The sequence below is a fragment of the Paramisgurnus dabryanus genome, chromosome 9, assembly GCF_030506205.2.
Source record: "Paramisgurnus dabryanus chromosome 9, PD_genome_1.1, whole genome shotgun sequence".
Taxonomy (NCBI): Eukaryota; Metazoa; Chordata; class Actinopteri; order Cypriniformes; family Cobitidae; genus Paramisgurnus; species Paramisgurnus dabryanus.
Genome location: NC_133345.1, coordinates 9,380,962 through 9,403,870, shown reverse-complemented (window position 1 = coordinate 9,403,870; position 22,909 = coordinate 9,380,962). Strand labels below are relative to the sequence as shown.

The following is a 22,909-nucleotide window of genomic DNA, read 5'->3' as shown; positions in this document are numbered from 1 at the left end:
AAACAGGATGAATGGCACTTTCACATTCGCTTTGCAGCCCTCTATCGTCCAAAACCGCACTAAATAAGTTTCCAACCGTCGGGTCGCGGTCCTGTAGTTTGAGTGAAAACTACAAAATCTTGCTTTACGGCAGACCTACAATCCAATCAGAGCCAGCTTTGCTGCAGTATTTACGACAGTGCTAATGAACAATTACGCGTCTAACCTGTAGGGGGAGCAAAGAGCAATAACTCTTTAGTGTTGCTTTAATTGCATAGATTAGAATTTATGAGACATTCAAGTATTTATAAAATGTCATAAAACTGGGGCCACCCTGGCACTCACCCCAGTTCAAGAATCACTGATCTAGAGTAAGGAATTTGTAAAAAAAAAGCATTTTTTATGTGATGGCAAAGCTTTATTTTTGCAAAAATGCAGCGGAAGTCAAAAGTTCAGTACACAATAATACTGTAAACACAATGCCTGTAGTGTGTTTTCATGCTAAAGTATGAAGTAACATGCCTTTCTATTTATTGTCTAATTTATTAAAAAATACTATCCATCTACAGCTGTTTATACGAAAATAAATTATTTTTGGAATTTTGAAGAGTTCATTTTTTTAAAGAGTTATGAGCAAACAAACTTATAATACAAAGATGTTTTATTGTGTTGTGGAAGAACTCAACTTCAGTTCAATCAAATGAAGATTCATGATTCTTTAGCAACACCTAACAATTCCTCTTTGGGGTGAAAATCAATATATACCATGCCAATAGCTGGCATCTATACCACATCTGTAATCATAAATGACAATGTATTCAATGGAAAGCACAAATTTAAACATCAAAAGCAGCTGTACATTAACAGCAACGTTTCAAGCTCATAATATAAAAATAGTCGTGTGAACCGATACACTGAATGGTAGACATCCCAATACAAGATCATGTGGTTTAAGATTTTATATACAAATGCTTATAGGGGCTGTTCCCCGGACAGGGTTTATCCTAGTTCCAGACTAAAATGCATGTTTGAGCTGCCTTAATTTTCAAACATCTTGCAATGACATATCTGAAAATATATCAGTGCCATTGTTTTGTCTAAAAAAAATCAGTATTGTTTTTTGTAAAAAACTGCTTAAAGATCAGTGGTCTCCAACATGGTGCCCATGGGCACCAGGTTGCCCGCATGGCGTCTGTGAGTTGCCTGCCAAAGCACATACTATTAGTAGCCTCAATTTGAATATTTTTTATTAATATCAATTTTTTTTATTAAATATTATTTATATTAGATTGGCTACTTTTATTTTAAACAATGATAAAACATATCAACAAGTAAAATAAAATAAAATCAGCAAGTAAAACAAAAAAGTATATAAAAAGTAGCCCTCCAGATTGTTTTATCCATTGTGGTAGCCCTTGCTCACAAAAAGGTTGGAGACCCCTGCTATAAACCCTGTCCGGAAATCCACCTCATAATGTAATTCATGTTTTTAGTATACATTAGTGGCCCCTGTTTACGGTTTCAATGGCACACCAGCAGCACTGTCTGCATTACCCACAACAACCCACTCCAGTCAGGTTTAATGTAAACTGCTGATAGTCTTTCATGTCTTGCAGACATTGTGTGGAATTTTTGTTGACTCTCTATACACATTTTCCAGTGATGTCTGTAACAGAGCTTCTCATTGAGGTCAATGAGTCCACTGTAAGCGTCTCATGTTCAGCACCCTTTGTTTAACAGCAGTTTTGGATACAAATTATAATTTATCCTATTTAATTATTACAGTTTGTTAGTCTTTTCCTCTTTTTTTAAGTCTTATGGAATGTAGATATATCATTTACATGCAATGTCTCTTAATAAGGCACTCAGACAAGAGGAAGACAAAGTTTTTACAATTTAGTCTTTTTTTTATCAGAAGCTAGTTTCATTCATATGAGGTTTAGGGCTGGTGGAAGGTGGAGAGGCGGGGCTTTCACGTCCATGGCCGGTCCCGTTCTCATTCGCCGTGGCCTCAATGGTTGGAGATGTGGCGGGTCGTCTCGGAGACACGGGGGTTTGTGATCTCGATGGACTGAGTGGGGAAGGGGTGGGGCTTGGTGTGCCAGGAGCAGGTCTTCTCATGGACGATGCTGATGATGACGTTGGAGTTGACGAGCAGGCCGCTGGCAGGGCGGGGAATGAAGACTGCATCCTAAGGCCCAGTCGTGCTTCAAGTTCACTGCATACCGCTAAACTCCGCCTCCCAGGATCAAGGCCGCCCATATCGGAGCACTTGGCTCTTTCTTGACAGCGCTCCACAAAGCTTCCTCTTCGGATAGCTCCGAGGTCTTTTTCCCGCTCCAACGGGGCCCGGTTTGAATGGGGGCTGTTGTTACTGGCGAGAGAGGACTGGCTGAGGCCGAGGTGGGACGGTAGGTCACGTGGTTTGCTGAGGGGTACTAAAGGGGTGTGGCGAGGCAGACTGCCATTAAGAGGAATAGGACCCCGGAAACAAGCGCCAGCTCGGCCATTCTCACTCGACTGGGACTGTAGACTGAGGACATGAAAAAGAATGGAAATAAGCATTCAGTGCCATCTACTGGTGATAAAGCCAAACTATTTATTTAAAAGAAGAAGCATTAATTATTATCTCCCTTGCTGTACCTGCAGGTAGAGTTGCGAGAGGAATGTGTGAGAGAGACCGCCGGACTCATGTCTGGGGTTCGAGTCAGTGCAAGATCACATTGGTCCAACAATTCCAAAAGCTCTTCTTCAGTCGGACCACCGAGAGCTATAATACAAGCACAAATAAAAATGATCAATCTGATCCAACAAACTGGATACTGTACTATGCAAGACACTGGATTTCCTTTGGCTCAACTAGCACTGGCTATTTTGATTTTCAGCAAATGCATGTACTGGTATTGTGTAAAACCTTGAACTTAAGGGTCTACCAAGCGTCTTTCTCTTCATTTACCTTTAATATCAACTTTTCCTGCGATCTCCATTGCCGTTGTGAGGTCCCACATCTGAATGCTGCCGTTACCATGACCACTGAAGAGGTACCGGCGGGGTCTGGAACCAATGCGGCTGGATCCTTCACATTCATGAACCACGAATGCCGTGATGGAGGTCCCATCCACCGAGCGCACCTCACAAACCCTGCAGAAAAATTGGACGGTTAAAACACAGAGCTGCAATGTAGTACATCAATACTCGGATGTTTATATTAAACTGACCTTTTCCCATTGGAGGAGAGCCTCACATAGAGTTTATCGGTGTCAGGAACCACACGTTGGATAAATACTTGCTGCTCGTCTCTTTCCCCATACGGACCTGAGCACGCAAACAACACTCATTTGACCACAGGATTGGGAAAGTCCAGTTAAATGGGATTTCATCCCATATGTGACCCTTGGACCACAAAACCAGTCCCAAGTCACACGGGTTTATGTGTGAAAACTTTGTATAAGCATCTCTTGCATTATTGCCTCCTCAATATATGACAAATCACTTTATTGTTTCCTTATCTTTGTATAAAAGCGTCTGCCAAATGCCTAAATGTAAATGTTGCAATAGCCAACAATACATTGTATGGATTGAAATTATAATTTTTTTAAGGCAAAAATCATTTGGATATTAAGCAAATGTTCCATGAACATATTTTGTAAATTTCCTACCATAAAAATATAAAAAAAAATTATTTATTATGAGCAATATGTGCAAATAATTTGATTTTTGCATGCTCAGATTCCAAATTTTTAAATAGTTGTACCTCGGCCAAATATTGTCCTATCCTAACCATCAATAAAATGTATAAATAATGATAAAAAAATATGACACATATGTCACATATGAAAAGCTGTATACTTCAATCTGCAGCAAACTGTAAACCGTTTGCTCTCTTTGGTTCTCACCTATTTCTGTTCCTGCAGCACAGCCTCCATGGCCATCAATATCGTCCAATGACAGGATCTTAAAGGAAGTAAGGGGGGTGGAGCCAGGCTGGGTGGAAATCATGCCTCGGAAACGCGTCACCGTCCATGTGCGGACATGATTGTTGTCAGCACAAACTGCACAAAAGAAGATGTAGTTTGAGTTTTCAGGTAGACTTCATTACAAAACAATTTTATAAATGAAATGTTTTAAGGAGCGTTCTATTACTTAAAAATGTTAAAATATAACAATGAGTAAGCAGGGGTGGGCGATAAATTGCCTGCGATTCTCATGCGTATTTCATTAGTTAAGCCAGTTTCGTGATAAGTAGTAAATCGGCATCACCTGCTTTCAGATGGAGCGCCATTTACTACACAGAGCCGTATTTTACAGAGATGCTCGGCAAAATCACATACATTATCGGTGACGATTTGTCCACTGTCTTCTTCTCAGTGAAATACGGCTCTGTGTAGTATATGCCACTTCATTTAAAAACAGGTGATAGTGATTTACTACTAATCACAAAACCGGCATTACTGATGAGATGCGCATGAGAATCGTCCAATCCTATGAGTAAGTGACTTTTGAACGGTAGTTATCTCTCTCACTTACCAGAGATGAGATGCTTCTCAGACAGCATGATCTTAGTAACCGGGCTCCGGTGTACAGAGAACGTCTGGAAGAGTTGTGGACCAGATCCCACGGTCTCTGGATGCTGAACTATAACACGTACAGTGCCTGAACTGGTACCATACGCTATCTCAATCCAGTTCCCACTATCACCTAACAAACACATAAGCACATGAGTATGTTAGGTCAAAAAACTGCTAGTGATCAAGTCCTAATATAGGGGCTGTACCTGCAATATTACACTAGTCTGACTGTTTGTGTGTGTGATAAAGAATGTGTTATATGGTAGGCTGTGGACGTACTTGTTTTGGGTGTCAAGTAGACGCTTAAAGCGGTAATAGCATCTTCACTGGGATCTCGATACAGTTCAGTCACCAACAAATCATTATCCTTCATCCGCAAAGGAAACTTCTGGACATCTGGACAGATACAAGAAAAAACTTTACATAAAGAAAATTTTGTGAAAAAATTACCTTGATATTTTTAATATTGACGGAGATATGCTGCATATACACCAAATGTGAAGCATCACGTTCCTCGCTTTAGATTACTTGTGAGATTTAAAGGTGCATTTAGAAGGATCTTTGACAGAAATGCAATATAATATACATAACTATATTATCAGTGGTGTATGAAGACCTTACATAATGAACTGTATTGTTTTTATTACCTTAAAATAAGCTGTTTTTATCTACATACACCGTGGGTCCCCCCTTACATGGAAGTCACCGTCATCTTTCTAAGCTAAACAGACAACGTTTTTTATAGAGCGCACTTCGTCCCTACGTTGGCCCTGTCTCAAATATCACACTCCGGACTTGTGGACTTCCTCAGGGTCCACACTTTGATGACATCATGTAGTGCAGACCTTTTTTTTTATTTATTTTTTTAGATTTTTTGGTCAACAAAAAAATTTCCATTTGCATCATTTTGCACATGAAAACATAAAAACGTATAAGTACATACATACAATTATGCATATACACATTCAAAAGCATTCAAAAAGAAAGAAAAAAAAAGAATATTAATACAAAAAATAAAAATAAAAAATTCCATTACACTTTTATTGACCAAAAGGTGTAGGCTGAAGCAAAAGCTTATTAAGCCCACCCTTAACTCCATACAAGCAGCAGTAATTTTTATTATTTAATATGGCGAAATAAAATATTTTCAGTATATATTTAGAAGTACATGCATTATCATTATTATTGTTATTATTTTCACTATTAATTTTATCATCGCTATTCAATATATCTTTTCAATACCAATCCTTTATAAAGTATTTTAAATTGTATTAATGACCTGGCCTTTTTTAACTCATCCGGGAAGCTATTCCAAAGCAGAACACCTTTATTTGATGGACAGTTTCTTCTTAAATTTGTTCTACAATATGGTATATTAAACATATAAGCCCCTCTTAGATCATAAATACTGTCTCTCAAGCTAAACATAGCTTGCAAGGACTGAGGGAGAGTATGTTGTCTTGCCTTATATACAAGTTTAGCTGTATACAAATCTACCAAATCATAGAATTTTAATGTTTTTAACTGAATAAACAAAGGATTCGTTGGAGAATTATATGAAGAATGTGTAATTATTCTGATAACCTTTTTTTGTAGTAGAAAAACTGGAGTAGTTCTAACTTTATAAGTATTCCCCCAGATTTCTATTCCATATGTTAAATATGGAGTGATGAGAGAACTGGGGCCGTATTCACAAAGCATTTTATCTTATCACTAAGAGTACTCCTAAATCGCACTAAAAGATTTTAGCTAGGAGTTTTCTCTTAAAAGTTATTCACAACGCCTTTCAGACCTACTTTTAGTAAGGAAAAATGATAACTCCTAAACTAAGAGTGAGTCTTCGTTGCTACGGATGACGTCAATTCTCATGCACGAGCTGCCTCGCAATGACCACGGTGATTGGTTGTTAGATGACAGGGCTGTCATGCGGAACATAACACAGACGCACCAAATCATGGAATTACAATATCGAAATATGTCTGTGTCCTATACAAAATAATAATAATAGTAATGCCATCGAAATGCATATATAAAAGAAAAGTCGTGAATTAAATTAAATTAAATTAAATCAAGGTAGCCTAATACAAATGAAAACCGCCAATTGCCTAATAATAAAACGACATTGCATTAACACTTGCTTGATTAATGTACATCCTAGCCTAAATAGACTACTTAAAGCAAGGAAATGTTGCCCATATTAAAGAAGCCTGCCTAATGTAATAAATAAATGATGGTGGAACTCGCCAAAAATGAAAAAGAAAGCCCAAATGGATGCAGGATCAGTTACTGCTGCTGTCCAAGTTTGTGCTGGAAAAAAGAAACGTAATAAAAGGGAAATTCGGCACTGAGATATCAAGCAAAACTAAGCGTGAGACATGCGAGAAAGTGATGCGCGGGTCAATGTACAAAACAACTGGCACCCGACCATCGATTTCAACTAACCCGCCCGCAACTCGGACCGCAAAAAATAAAAAATAAATAGTGTACCCGACCCGCTCCCTGGCCAGCATTTTTTTAAGTAGTAATTGTTTAATAGTTAATTGCCATCTTTATTTCAAACGACCCGACCGAACGCGACCCGAATATCATAAAAAATATTTTTGGATGACTCGTGACCGCGGGTGCCGCATGCATCCGCTCATTTCGGATCAACCCGCGCATTACTGATGGGAGAGGATTTGTTGCAGATCAATGCAACATTCCCACTTATGTCGCGGACCCCGGACGAATGTGAGAGGCGGTGGTATATGCATTACAATCGCAGTAGAGGGTTGAGATTGCAGCCTTTAAACAGACTAGCATGGCAACAGGTATGCCTATAATATTAAATTTTTAATTTCATTATTGTTTCATGTAATTCTAAAAAACTTCCTGCTTGTCATGAATGTAATGAACTATGAAACAAATGTCATAAACAATATGCTTACATTAAAGTGTGCTTTTAAGTGTTATGTGCAATGCGTTTGAGTTGGTGAAACTGTCCATGTTAAGGAGGATCAGCACCTAAGGCATTTTAAGATCCTTTGTGAATAGGTCTTAGTGAGTTAGGAGTCCTCTCGACTTCTTTTAAGCTGTCCCAGACTTAGGTGCTACTTTTAGAGCTAAAATGCTTCGTGAATTACTTTTAGTAAAAAAAATTAGGAGTCCTAAAGTTAGGAGTGACACGCCCATTATTTTTAGGAGTTGCTCCTAAATTCGCCAGTTAGGAGCTACTTTTAGCCTTAAAATTCTTTGTGAATACGGCCCCTGTACAATATATATAATGCACTTTTATTCAAAATGTATTGCAATTTATATAAAATTGCAATTATTTTTGATATTTTCTGTTGAACATTTTGTATATGGTATGTCCATGCCATTTTATGATCAATAATCACTCCTAAAAACTTAATGTAATTAACTCTTTCTAACAAATGATTGTCAATTTTAATATTAATATCATTTTCTATCAATTTATTATGAAATACCATAAATTTTGTTTTAGATAAATTCAAAGATAATTTATTTAAGTCAAACCAACTCTTTAATTCTTTATTTTAGGACTCGAGCGTTAGGACGAAAATAGGAAGAGAAGTTTCCCATCCATCATCTGATTGCTCTTTCGCGAAAAATTTTGGGTTGGAAAAGTGTGTGGAGCCTGCAGCAAGCCAGGCTTCGCCGAAGACTGAATCAAGAGTGTAAAGAGGCCGCTGATGAGCACACTTCGGAACATAAAAATGACAGATGGGACTCGTAGACTAAGCAAGCATGCACAATTTAAGGCCACGAGACAAAGTCCACATGAAGTGCGCCATTTGGGACAGGGTTGTTGACTCAGAAGACGACATGTTTGTCCTGTGGCGGCTAACCAAATGCATTTTGAAATTGAGGTGGTGAGCTGTTGGTTGCAATTCGCAATTTCACCACTACGCAACCTTTTAAGGGGACATTTCACAAAACTTTCTTAAGAATCATAGTCAAATATATCTTTGGTGTCCCAAATATAGCACTTAAACATTGAAAAAGTCAGACTTTGTATGATATGTCCCCCTTTAACTACGTGTTATGCGAATTTTCCACTTGAGTTGAATATTTTTAACTTGCGCGGAAGACGCGCTTAAAGCACGTACAATCTACACTAGGGATGCACCGATACCACTTTTTTGGAATACGAGTACAAGTACAAGTACTTGCATTTCAGTACTTGTCGATACCGATACCGAGTACTTAATAAAAAAAACTTGATTTAAAATTACAAGTAACAGCTTTAGTCATATAATTTAACAAAAAAACAAAGGACTAGTTTTCCAGTTTGTTGTAAACTCTGCCTCTTTGGACAACACAAAAGGGCATTAACCCCTTACACGCCACTCAAACATAGACATTTCTCAGACCGTGGTATCGATTGCAGGTATCGGGGGACTTTTAACGAGTACGAGTACTTTAGAAAATGATGTATCGAGGCCGATACCCGATACCAGTATCGGTATCGGTGCATCCCTAATCTACACTCAATGAAAAAACTATGAAATGGTGTTTGGTATGTACGCAGCATAAAGACATTAATTAATAAAAAACTAACTTTGATGCTCCAAATCTCATAATTTGATTATGAGACTTTTATCTTGATTTATACAGAAAGGGTCACATATGACATTTACCTATGTAGTAAATAGATCCATTGTTACAGCCCAAAATGAGGAATGAGCCAGCTGTGTCATAACTGTTGATGGGAACCACGTCCTGGTTCTGCATGAAGACAGATTAGGAGGACACATTAGGAAATAAAAACTGCTCACTTCATTACAACATCAATTGCATTTAGATGTGACATTAAATGCGCTTCATCCGGACATTAACAAATACAGGAAATGTTGAGATCACACAGCAATTGAGCTTGACATTACCTGCCAGTGTTTAGTAACAGCGTTCCACACTCCCACTTTACCCGTGTGACTGGTGGCAATGAGCTGATTTCCTACGAAGAATAAAGCCTCCACCGGCACGTTCAGACTGAACACACCTGCACAAACAGATTCTTATCAATGAAGAACAAACCTTTATTAAAGCTGATTTTCCTATCTGGTGTGAACTACATTTGTAATAAGGCTGCATACCGATTAATCGCAACTAATCGTTTGAAGAATAAAAGTTTTTGTTTACATCATATGTGTGTGCACTGTGTATAATCATTGTGTATGTGTGTATTTATATATACATAATTATTATACACAGTACACACACACATGATGTAAACAAAAACTTTTATTCTGCAAACGATTAGTTGTGATTAATTGTTATGCAGCACTAGTTTGTAAACTGTAAAAAATGTAAACAGATTTTAAAAGATGTAAACCAAGAATTCCTACCGATTTCATTGCCATTTCCATCAGAACAGATAGCCCATAATATTATCTCTGTGCCGGATGCCACAGCCACCATCTTATCATTGTCCCCAAGTGAACCGCCCATGACTTTAGCGTTAAGTGCAACCCTGTCGATCACCCAGTCCAACCGTGGGCTCGTAAAGACCTGCTGCCATCCAGTAGACTCCTTAACCCTGAAAACAGAACAATGGTCTTACAATGTAAATAAAAAAACACCCCGTATGTACATCAAAAACATTGCTATCAGTACAGGATACCTACCTGTAACAGACGACAAATTGAGTGTAGGCCACAGCTATCCAGTTATGATGACCGCATATGATTCGGACCATGCCTGGATCAGAGACTGGACCTGAGAACAGAAATCACGCCATTCAAGAAATAATTCAGAACAGCTAAATAACTATATAACATTCAAATAATCAGCACTTTACAGTTCATAAAATCATCATACATAATGCAAAGAACATTCAGAAAAAATATAACCTTGATATCTGAGTAAGATCATGTCAAAAATTTTATTAAATGTGAAATCAATGACTCAAATCAAACTAAGATGCCCCTAATCTCACAATTAGATTATGAGACTTTAGCCTGGATTTCATAGATAGGGTAACCACAAGGTAGTACAGAAACCAAACAGCAAATACGAAGTAAACGGTGTAAAAAATAAACAAATAATAATACTCATAAATTAAGAAAAACAAAACACAGAGCAACTAAACGTTTTAAAAATGATGCAGAATCTTGACCTGGCACTCGCTCCTCCACAACAGCTCTGCCCAATATGCCAGCATTGCCCAGGTTAGGTGGCATCGTGTTACTTCTCCTCACAGGTGCTCTCTCTACAGGCCCTGCACGCCCACCAGGAAACTGTGAACCTGCAACACTATGCCTGTTTCTGCGCTTCACTGGATAAACTGTAGCACACATACACAAACATATATAAAGCATTATGACTATATTCTATGTAGCTTATTTTAGGGATGCACCGAATGGTCTGCAAACTCATTTTTGGTTTTTGGATGAACAAGCCAAGAGACTGAAATCTGGAAAATGCAGGAAAAATGTTGGTTAAAGCATTTCGAAGTGTCCGAGAAAGACGCGAAAACATATGGCACTACAAGTTTCATTTATCATTTAAATAAAGACATCCTGAACACCATGCAACGTTTGAGAAGGACACAGCGGCGGCGATCCAGCGTATATTTGTCTGCTGAATGCACAAGCACGGAGAATGAAAGACTTTAGCTCTTCATCTCATGTCATAGTTGAGAAGAGAAATGAAGAAGAACATCAGCAGTATGTAATAAAAACTTCCTAGAACCAGTCTAGAACTCCTACAATGACAAACATGCATATATTAAACAAAAAATAAAACCTTTATAAACTTTTCTTAAACTGCTTTTTTCTCTGTCATGCTCCTGTTGCCATCTTTCTCTCCCATTGGTCGTGCAAAAAAATATTTGGATGTTTAGTATTTTGCTGAGTGAGTGTTTAGTTTTATTTGGCTACGGCCAAAAATGTCCTTTCTGTGCATCCCAACTTCTTTTAGGAAACCGCTATTTCTTTTCTTTGATTAAATGCTGTAAAACCCCTGTGGTGTTTACCTGGTGGTGGCAGGTAGCCATTGAAGAGGACGTTCCCACAAGAGGAGCGATCCAACTCATCACACAATTGCAGCTTTCTCACTGGAAATAAAGAAATGTAATAAAATACCAAACACGACATGTGATACATTATTTAATTATAATTATCAGGCAATATAAATGTGGCCTAAATCCAGATCACTTTTGGCTTTACCTAGTGGAGTGATCCCATAAAACTCTGCCTCGTGCATTAACAGATTAACATCTATGGACCTGGAATAAAAACAATGTCATGCCATTTAAAACTAACATTGAATAGGAATTAAACTCGTTTTGTTTAAAAAAAATAAAAAGCAATGTTGGGCTTTACCTTGGGTGAAGCTCTTTAGTGCGGAGAAAATTCAGGATCGTAGCAAAAAGAGATGGATCCCTGTCTATGAAAATCTGAAAGAAAGAAATATTGCAATAGGATTACTTTTAAAAAAAATATTAGAGTATTTTTATCAAGGGTGGATATCCGGTCAGAGTAAAAATGAAACCTTACCGCCCCAGTCTCATCCTTTAATGTCGATATACGCCCACTTAACAAACTAGACAAAAGATAAATACACCTTTAGTTAGCTATTCATACAGACATTTCAGTCAAAACATGATGTAAAGTTACAGTAAAAGCTAAACTGGGTCTGATTCTTGGATACTGAAACATACATATATAGTAACGTTACAAACCTTGAGAAAAATGAGTCAGGAACCCATGTCAGGGTCTGTCTGGAGGTACTGAACCTGTTTAAAAATAGATCAGCATTGCGTCACAGATACCGACCTTACACAAAACATTTACAATAATCAATCTTAACTTTTGTACTTTTGTAGTTTCTATCATTTCAGATTAGGGCCTTACTGCTTGTATAGGTATGCAGATGTTTATAATGCCTGCTGGTGGTACTTACAATAGACTAAATAAAAAGATTAACCGTTAGTTTAGTCAATTGGACTATATAAAAACTACCGTCAAGTTTCTAATGTTAAGTATAATGAAATGTTTATCTTTATAAAGTTTGTCATTTAACAGGATATGAAGCTGATTTAATAAACAAACCTTTTTCCCCCGACGTTCAGATGAATGATGTCCCCAATCCTCGCCATGATACAACATTCATGTAATTTCGGAAAATTAAGAACGTGTTACTATAAACTGCATATTAAAAAAAAGAGTTTATAGTTCTGGACGTTCTCACTAAACAGGAGAACAGCGGAAGCTGTGGAGAAATGTGAATGACGGAAGTGCGACATTTAGTTTTTCAAAATAAAAGTCTCGAACAAAATCAAACAACATTCGTAAATCGTCATCTAAATTTTTCCCTTTTTTGGTCAAAATATATTTGTGACATAATTAACTATTAAATAACTGATTGATTATGTTTTAATAGTAAAAGTATTTCGTTTATAAAAACTTTACTTTTTGTTTTACTGTGAATGTCAAAATAAAAGCTTTTAAAGCATCATATGCTTAAAGCCAACTTGATGGTGATTAAAGATCATAAATATATGATTTAAGATATGGTGATGAAGTCAGATAAATGTACCAAATGTACCTAAATGGTATATTAGAACTTTTTTAAGACACAGATTTTGTACCGTTTTTCCTTCTTCCTTTTAAACCTCTTAGTCACAAAATGTATTTGTTGTTGATATCACTGCACCCTGTACAATATTTATAGATATAATTATCTGTTAGTTCACAAATTAACTAGGCTTAAACAAACGTTATCATTTTAATTATTTTTATTTAGTTCAATGTTCATTCACAGGTATGTGTTCTCAATAATCACATCATCTCCAGTATTGCTAACACTAGAGGGAGCTGGAGAGCAGAAACTCTCTTCCTGTGGACAGACAACCCTCAGGTCCTTCTTGAAGGAGGTGACACTGTCGTGTTGGCATGATTTCTCTACCCGAGATGAGCAGCAAAGCTTCTCTGCACACTCCTGCCCACAGCGCAAACTGCAGCCTGAGTCAACTATTGGTCCAGCCTCATCACTATTCACTACATCATCATCACTCATGTCTGAAAGTAGAAATTCAGGCTGCACGGTGCAATGGTTTATACCGAAAGTGCTCAGCACCCTTGTGATCTTGAGCATAAGATCTGAACACCCTGCTTCATTCAGCCATTTGGGGCAGTGGACATGCACAGATGCCACCACAAACGTGTCCGAAAGCTGCCACACATGCAACTCGTGTACCGACAGTACACCTGGCACACCAGCAAGGGAATCTCTCACTTCATTAATGCAAACGTGCAGCGGGGTTGCCTGTAGCACCAGCAGCCCATAGCGATGGAGCTTGGGAAGGGCAGTAGCTAACAAAACAAGCACAACCAGTATGGAAAAGCTTGTGTCAAAATAGACCAGAGGATGACAGTCTGAATGAGGACGATGGCAGTGTGGTTTGATGAGCAGGAGAACTAGACCATTAACCAAAATGAGGGCTGGACCCAGAAGGTTCTGGATCACATTGATGAGGTGTCTTCTGAACCTGGATCCTGCAGGAGTATGCTGGGATGTATGGTGAGCTCCCTGTTCATGTGGAGGCACTTTTGGTAAAAAAAAAAAGAAAATGCATCATTATTTATTTAAGAGGATGGCGAATATATATTGTACATAATATAATATGTGAAGAAGCTTCTTACTGCAGGAATGCTCCTCTGAAAGTTGTTCGGTTGGCTGAAGAACTTCCTGGGAACTTTCACACATATTGGATTTGGAGATCTGAGCATGACCGAGCTCAGGAAGGGGTTTGGTAATGTTGTGGTTTTGTAATTCAGAGCATGTAGAAGAGCAGTCATGAGAGCTTTGATCTGGATCTAGAACGCTGGGTGCTTCAGGATTGCAGAACATCAGTGCATCATTCTGGAGAGCGGTCTCTAAAACACAATAATCTTTAGAAAGGATTTCAAATACATAATATAACATAGATACATTAAAGAGAAGACATTTTAATTAAAGTCAAATTAAAAACGTATTTTTTGGAATATTGTGGTTTTTCATAATCTTTAAAGGCGGGGTGCATGATCTCTGAAAGGCAATGTTGACATTTGAAATCACCTAAACAAACATGCCCCTACCAAATAGAATCTGGACCTTCATTTGATAGACCCGCCCCACAAATACGCAACCCAGGCAATAGACCTTTCTCACAACTTCAGTATTTATGACCGGAAATACGCAATCGTCGCGGAAATCTACTTCCTCCGCAGTCAAGGCAATGTAAAAAGCCGTATCTGTTCCATCAATTCCCTGTTGATGGTGAAGTTATACAGAAGTGGATTCAGGCTATCTGGCGAGACTTATAATGTGTCGTTTTAGTTAACAGTTCAGTAACAGACTCGCTCTCTAATTACCTAGAAATTTATGGACAAATTCTTCATGGAAAAAGTTTTCCTCCATTAGTCGTGTCACATCAGCAAATGTAATATTTGGCAAATCCGTTAACGAAGTTTTGTAGACTATTTGATCCATTTTAAACTTGCCCGGGTTTATGTTTTTCTAGTGTGTTGACGCTTGACAGGAACTCCGCTTACACGACGATTACGTATTTCCGGTTACTGTGAGAAAGGTCTATGATGTTGGTAAGTAGACATGCCCTTACTGCTAATTGGCTACAAGTTTTATTTTTGGGTAGTCAGCCCAACTCCCTTTTCCAAAGGTTTTTTTTTTTTTTCAAAAAATCACGCATCTTGCCTTTAATCAGAAACGCAAATCTCCTCCTCAAAATGACCTCTCTTTACTTATGGTCACGAGGAATGGCAGGAGGGCGGTTCCTAGTGACAAATTGCAGCAAATAGCAACATGCTCAACAGTTTCACTCAAATATACGTAACGACAGAGAAAATAAGACACTCGCTACTTCTGTTTCATAGTGACTTTAAATAAAATTGCCTGTTGCCTGCACTTTTTGCTCACCAGTCACTGTGGCTAGTGGTTTTCTGAAGTTACTGGCCACTCAATATTTTTGCTGGCCACAATTTTGCTGTTGCAAAATTCTGTTTTATGATTACATTTGTGCCAAAATGTATACTTGAGCCAAAATGTTATTCTTAGCTCTGATAAAGTAATCTGATAAAGAAAATCATCTTATTGCATGTAATAAAAGTGGTGAACATAAAACATTTTAAGCTATTGTTTAATAGTTATTTAATAATCATGTAATACTAGATATCAAAACCAAAGTGCAGAAGGTGAAAAAGGCTGGTGTTTGGAGTACAACATTAGGCCTTTCTCTCATCTTTTAAAGGTGCTATGTGTAGATTTTTAGCGGCATCTAGTGGTGAGATTCTGAATTGCAACCAACAGCTCAAGTCGAAAGTATACTAGGGACGGCCGCGTAACGTCATTTTCGTCATCAGGAGGGTCTGCGGTCGGCCACACGGACCGTCCGCGTGCAGCCCAAAATTTGAGGCCGTGCGGACAGTGCGCGTACAGTCCCCGTACAACAGCGCATACGCGTGAAAATATTTAGACAGGACCCTCCACTACAAACATTTATACAAAGGAAATAGACAGCATTTGCACACACACTATAGATTTTTCTATTTTAACTTTTAATTCTTCCAAGCACAGAAAGCTGTGGAGCATGTTTGTTACCATAATGTTTGATTCCTGTTCTTTGTTGTCTTGTTGTTTGTTCTAAACTGTGTTTGCAATGGTGGATCGGTTACTTTTCTTCACCTATCCTTATGTTTTAATGTACAAATCAGTGCTGCCCTGACGGCCTGGTAGAGTAATAATTTGAATAAGAAATCATTTGTATTGCATATAGTGTCGAACGCGGGCATCCGCGTGTAGCCGCGGGGAGTATACTTGGAAAGCTGCGCGGACGAGTGCGCCTGTGAGCCGGACGCGGAAAAAAGGTATACCCCTGCCTTAAGTCCACAGCTCAAACCTCTCTTGCAAAATGGATAGTGAAGCTACGGTAGCTGCCACAGGACAAACACGGCATCGTCTGAGCAGGGGTGCTGTAAAGGGGGGGGGGGTAAACAATGACAATTCTCAGGGCCCACGGGTAAGAGGGGGCCCAGAGAAGCCCCCAAAATTTTGGTGCTAAAAAATATTTAATAGTAAAAATTATTAACTTTAAATTATTCTATTTGCTGTTTCCTGGTATCAAAAAAATGTATTTGTTTAGGAAACACAAACGTCCGTGGGCCCCTTGCCCCCCTCTCAATTATCATAAAATGGTTCAGTCCGCCCAAATTGTATAATCCAGGGAACACAGCTTGACTTCACTTATAGCGTCGGCAGAATATCAACTTGACTGACAAGGAAGTGAAAATGCCTCAAAAATCTGGAAGTCAAAAATGGAAAGAGAAAAAATAAGAAGTGAAAGAGGCAAAGGGTCGACATTATGTTACCCAATTTGCCTGCAAAAAAATCTTGAACATTTTTCTTAAACACTAAATTCAAGAAAAATTTGCTTACCCCATTGGCAGATTTTTTTTGCTTGTTTTATGCACAAAATCTTTTAAATGTAATATTTTTGGTCTAAAAACTAGACCTATTTTTTTGGGTCGTTTTGCCCAAGAAATACCATAAAAGCGCATGGTTTTATGTAAATTAATATGAAAAAAGTCTCAGCTGTGTTGGGGGCCCTGTCAAGATTCTTTTCATGGGGCCCAAAATCCTTAGCAGCACCCCTGCGTTTGAGACAACATAGTGGCACATGCGCCCTGTAGTAGGCCTACATTTTGTCCATTTATGCCGAGTTCAGACTGCACGATTTTAGCCCTGATTTTGACTCACCGACAGGTTTTGAGAAATGCCCGAAATCACAAGCAAATCGGTGCTTGTTTACGTGAGTGATAATCAAACAGTGTAAACTATTAACTCATTCCCTGTCAGCCATTTTCACAAACGTTTCACAAAATGCCTTCCAGGAAAATGTTCTTCTAAAAATATATAAACATTCAAATATATCAAATGAAAGAACAGACCCTCTGCTTGTAAACAAACAATAAACAAACAAACAAAACAGGAAAAAATGTTTCATCGTATCTATATTAAATATTTTTCTTTTGAAATACAATTTTTTTTAGCAAAAAGCTAAAATAATTGCATTTTTGTAAAGGAATTTTGTTAGAGATCAGATTCCAAACGATTATCAAAACATACACAGAGTTTAAAATTAGTAAATAACATTTTGGCTTCAGTTTTTTCATAAATGGGTAAGTGCAGTATTGCAGATTAACATAAAAATTCATCAGGAACACGTTTTTTTATGCAAATGTTTTCTCATAATTAATGAAATATCTTGTCAATGGCGGGGAAAGAGTTAAAGATGCAATCTGAGAGAATCGCAAACGAGTCGCAGACACCCGTAAGATATTTGCTAGATATGTGGACCTGTCGGTGATTCAAAATCATGGCGTGTGAAAGTGTTCTGACTGAAAATAACATCGGAGATGACCTGAGAGGGCAGCTGGAAGTTCGTAGAGGAGTCTCCCCAACCATTTCCTCCATCATAATCTTCTTTTTTTTTTGCAAATTCTTCATGCAATTTGTATGGCAAGCTTCTTTCGAGCTTTTATTATTTTTGCGGACCGGGACGAAGTTTTCGGCGATTCTTCTTATGGTAAAGTCATGCAGTGTGAAACCCCCTGTCGCAGATCCATCGTGCAGTGCCAACACAGCAGCGACTGAACGCTACCCCAGATAGTCATGCACGAAAAGGCTACTGTGCAAAAAGGCGTCTTCCATTTAAGGGGACCCGTGATGTATGTAAATAAAAACAGCTAATATTAAGGTATTAAAAATAATACAGTTCATTTTGTAAGGTATTCATACACCACTGATAATATAGTTATGTATGTTATATTGCTTTTCTGTCAAGAGATCCTTCTAATAGCTACACAATGCACCTTTAAACATACCTGTGCTTTCTGATGTTGAATGAAGGTCTGGTTGTATCCTCTCATCATCAGCTTCATTCATCTCTCTCCTTCTCCATCTCCAGGTCAACATTAGTGTATTAAATAACAGACTAGTTGCCCCAACCACAATGGACAAGAGTGGATGCTGAATGGATTCTGGCTGCACAAGGCGGGTGAGAATCTCCAAACTAACAGAGATGCACTGCGATGCCAACAGCAGAGCTGAGACCAGAATACCAAAAGGTTTAAGACGCATCCGGCTGTATGGTTCCCCATGAGGGAGAGTCCTGGGTTTTCCAAGTGGCCCTGATGCTGGCTCAGATGAGCCAAGGGTTGTAGTGGAGATGGGCAAATGGGATTTATGTGGTTCTGACAAACAGGTGGAGGAAAGGTGGGGGTTAGCGATTAAGTTTGTAGGATGATGCTTTGACGCACATAGAACCATATTTATAAAAACATAGAGCGTGTGGAAGCTGTCCACCGCAATGAGGAGGGACCCGCAGATTTGGCCGACCACAATCTCACAAACCATGAAGGAAAAAGTCAAGACCAGCGTGCATTTGTGAGCAGAGCCCCTCAGAAAAGCAGATATTTTCGTCATCGCACCTGTAAATCACAAATGCAATAAATAAAGTTTAAGATTGTTGAATTTAAAGCAAATCTCATTATGTAATGGTTGTGTAAAAACTCATTGTAGATGGGTTGGCTGCAAGCGAAACCGAAAACAAAAGGAGTCGAGCTGAATACTAAGATTTAAAGATGTTGCTCCGTTGCCATGACCTCTATAAGGACTTCAGTGCATTCAGACTGTAAAAAAAGACTCTTATTTGGACACGCACCAAGGGGGAAACTAAAGCACAAAGTGAAAGTATGAAATTGCTGCAATATAGCTTTAAATATGCGCTTATAGCTTGGCTATGAGACAGCAATGCTTTTTAATGTGGCTCGGGCATCTCCATATATTAAAAGGGATTTATTTATACAATGCGCCTTTGACATGACATGCATGCTAGAAAAATTCCCTGCGATAAACATAACTGTATTTAAATTATAGTTGAGAAGTATTTGCTTATATATGAGCATATGAATAAAAGAATGACATTTCTATATTAATATTATTGATCTGTTTGCATATTAATTATATTACGTTTTTTTTCACTTATATTTTAATGGTTAAATAAATGTGATGTATAATACAATAAAACTAGGCATTACATTACTCAAACTCATGAATAAATCAAGCAAATCTGTGTTTGTAAAATATTTACCTGTTTCAATCGGAATGTCCCAAGTGGTACAGAATTCCTGTTGCATGGGATGCTGCTCTGAAGTTCACAAAATGAGTGCAGCAGGTTTAAAGAAACCCAAGACCACCGGAGACAGCTTCTCTTTAATCACTATCATGTGAGATAACTCTCTCCTGTCCCATTCACATAGACGGAGCAGAGTTTACGAGCTGGAATGAGTCTCATAGAAAAAAATAAAAGCCTACGAAAAGAATTCACATGGAGGGCTGTGGGCTCTTTAACTCTCTCCTTGCCAAAGGTTATATCTTCAGACAGATCTGGCAGAGAACAGTGGGTCAAAAACTAACAAGTCAGATTGAATCTGACAAGTGAATGGGCACTAAATCAACAAACAGGCCACAATCAGCAAACCACGAGCGCAGTGCAAAATGATGCATACAGCATGGACCCAACTGTTAAAGGGATAGTTCACTTAAAAATGAAAATTGTGTCATGATTTACTCACCTTCAAGTTGTTAGAGACCTGAATACAATTCTTTGTTCTGCTGAACACAGACGATATTTTGTAACCAAACCGTATCAGGTGCTCCAGTTTTCTGCTCAATTACAAATATCTTCCTTTCTTTTCAGCAGAGCAAAAATGTTTACAGGCCTTTAATAACTTGAGAGTGAGTAAATGATAACAGAATGTTCATTTTTGGGTAAACTATCCTTTAAACTGTGGGGTGCAGATTTGGGTAGATCATCTTGGGTAGGAATTTGTTCTGAAACAGTTTAGTGTTTGTTTTGCTGATTTACTGTATCTCAAATAATCCAGATGTAATGTTGCTAGTCTAAAGGTCTAACCAGTTTGATCATGAGGTAGTTGTCGGGTCAGGTTGATCAGTAATTGTGAAGAAAAAGTCTAGAAGTTGTTAATGTACAATTTGTAGTAAAGATCCAGTATGTTGTTTAGTTTCTATAGGACTATTAAATATTCTTTACACCTCTTGATTTAGTCCTGATAAACCCTTCAAAACCTTTTCATGTGTAATGTTTGCAGTAAGTGGATATCAGGATACTGAATATCCCTGCAATAAGAGCTGTGGAGTGCACTGCACAGGTTTGCTTCATATATTTGGTCCTGTGGTCATGTGAAAAAATGTTGACTGGGGATTACATGGAAATTCCTTTAACGTAGGTTTCAAGCATTATTGGTCAAATACCTCTAAAATCCTTTTATTAAAGTAACTTTCCACAAATACAGCATACGACTGCATTATACGTTTAAATAGAGTCAATAAAATCAAATAAAAAGGATATTAAAAAACATGGGGCGGTTTCCCAGACAGGGATTAGACTAAAATGTAAAAGCTGTCCAAACTTAAAACAACTGGCACTGACATTTCTTCAAATACATCAGTGCCCTTTGTTTTGCCTCAAAATGCATGCCAGTAGTTTTTAGAAAGGCATGTTTGTTAAAGGGGACATCTCACAAGACTTTTTTAAGATGTCAAATAAATCTTTGGTGTCCCCAGAATACGTATGAAAAGTTTTAGCTCAAAATACCATATAGATAATTTATTATAGCATGTTAAAATTGACACTTTGTAGATGTGAGCAAAAAAAAGGTTTCCTTTTAAATGCAAATTAGCTAATCTCTGCACTAAATGGCAGTGTCATGGTTGGATAGTGCAGATTAAGGGGTGGTATTAGCCCCTTCTGACATCACAAGTGGAGCCCAATTTCAATTACCTATTTTTGCAAATGCTTGTAGAGAATGGTTTACCATAACTAAGTTACTGGGTTTATCTTTTTCACATTTTCTAGGTTGATAGAAGCATGATATGTCCCCTTTAAAAGTATTTATATCCTTCTGCCACGATGTTTGGTTTCCGCCATTGGGCCAACGGATGAATATATATTTTATTTTTCCCCTTACAGCTTAAGCTAACCCCTGTCCGGGAAACAGGTAACATTTTTTACCTTGAAACAAACCAACAGACAATAACATACATTCACCACAATTGAATATATATCATGGTTTAAGTCTCTCCTGTGTTTACGCATGTCCTCTGCATCCACCAGAACCTTGCTAATCTCAAACATATTACAGTCCTGGGGAAGGGCTGTTTAAAGCATGTCAGGGTGTGTAAGCATACCAGACCACCTGAAGTGACTTTCTTTTATAAACTATAAACCCAAAATCACAGAAAACCAAAGTACAGATGATAATCTTTTCAGCAGGTAGCTGATCTCTTAAATATTGGAAAGTTCATTGCATCTTACTGTTGCTTTCATTTATTTTTGAATGTTTGAATTCATACTTAAACAGCATGATTGACCATTATTAATGTATTTATTTTCAATGTACACATTTTTGCCATGATTATATGAGGAGTTCAGATAAAAAAACCCTCTTAACGCATCAGACGCTTTCTTGTAAATAAGAATTGTTTTATCAGGCTCTCGTGTTTAGGTTTTAGAAATGTCACTTTAATGGCAATGAAAAGGTAATTGAAATGCCTTATTTTCACAAATGTTACTTTAGTCATTTGATTGTTATTTAACAAGTTTGAGTGTCTTTCCCTGCAAAACCCTCTAAGTGCATACAAGCTTTTTTGGCAAAAAAAATCAACTCCTTTGAACAAGACACAGTAAACAGTTGCAAAATCACGAAAGATGCAACTAGAAAATATTAGCAATTGATGAAAGTCAATGAAAAAATAAACAAACGGAAGCACACATTAGGGGGCGCCGTGACCACATTTAGGTTGTTTTCAGGTGCAAGTACTCAAAAGGGACACAAGTTTGAATGTGATCCACGATCGTTTAGAACGCCGTCATTCATCCAATTTACATTTCGTGCACTTAAAGAGGACTTAAAGCTTAAAAATTTAGTTTCTACAAAAAAACTGTATTTCTGAATGGCCTGAGGCCAAAACTAAGCGGATTTGAAACAAAGGTCTTTGATGAATGCATAATACATGCTGAGAGCATTCGGTGAATATCATCATCTATTTTTGACAGAGGTGGCTTTAGCGGCATTTGCCTCTCAGCTCTTCATGTGTACACTTCCATTTACAAAAATATAAATGTAAAAAACCTGCACATGTTAAGAGAAATACACATCAAAAGATGTTTTAAAGCTAACTTTGAAGATTACTTCTTTACATTTTTTGAAACTTCATCCTAAAATTATGGGTAAATTCTATAATATATATTTTTTAGAAACACTTGCCACACATTTTTT

The 22,909-nt window shown here is 37.8% G+C and overlaps 2 protein-coding genes across 2 annotated transcripts; both read right to left on the bottom strand.

Moving 5' to 3' along the window:
* Positions 1-407: 407 nt before the first annotated feature.
* On the bottom strand, positions 408-12,785 carry shkbp1 (SH3KBP1 binding protein 1). The gene is made up of 18 exons (XM_065282928.2): positions 12,602-12,785; positions 12,232-12,285; positions 12,047-12,092; positions 11,873-11,946; positions 11,717-11,775; positions 11,524-11,604; positions 10,666-10,833; positions 10,175-10,265; positions 9,896-10,086; positions 9,434-9,549; positions 9,188-9,275; positions 4,827-4,943; positions 4,507-4,677; positions 3,876-4,031; positions 3,198-3,294; positions 2,936-3,120; positions 2,623-2,749; positions 408-2,512 (listed from the first exon to the last, which is right to left on the bottom strand). The coding sequence occupies exons 1-18, from the start codon at positions 12,646-12,648 to the stop codon at positions 1,891-1,893; spliced, it is 2,490 nt and encodes an 829-aa protein (XP_065139000.1). The 5' UTR covers positions 12,649-12,785; the 3' UTR covers positions 408-1,890.
* Positions 12,786-13,224: 439 nt separating this feature from the next.
* Positions 13,225-19,872, bottom strand: LOC135773973 (uncharacterized). The gene is made up of 4 exons (XM_065283905.2): positions 19,699-19,872; positions 18,431-19,036; positions 14,195-14,428; positions 13,225-14,098 (listed from the first exon to the last, which is right to left on the bottom strand). The coding sequence occupies exons 1-4, from the start codon at positions 19,742-19,744 to the stop codon at positions 13,308-13,310; spliced, it is 1,677 nt and encodes a 558-aa protein (XP_065139977.1). The 5' UTR covers positions 19,745-19,872; the 3' UTR covers positions 13,225-13,307.
* Between the last annotated feature and the right edge of the window lie 3,037 nt (positions 19,873-22,909).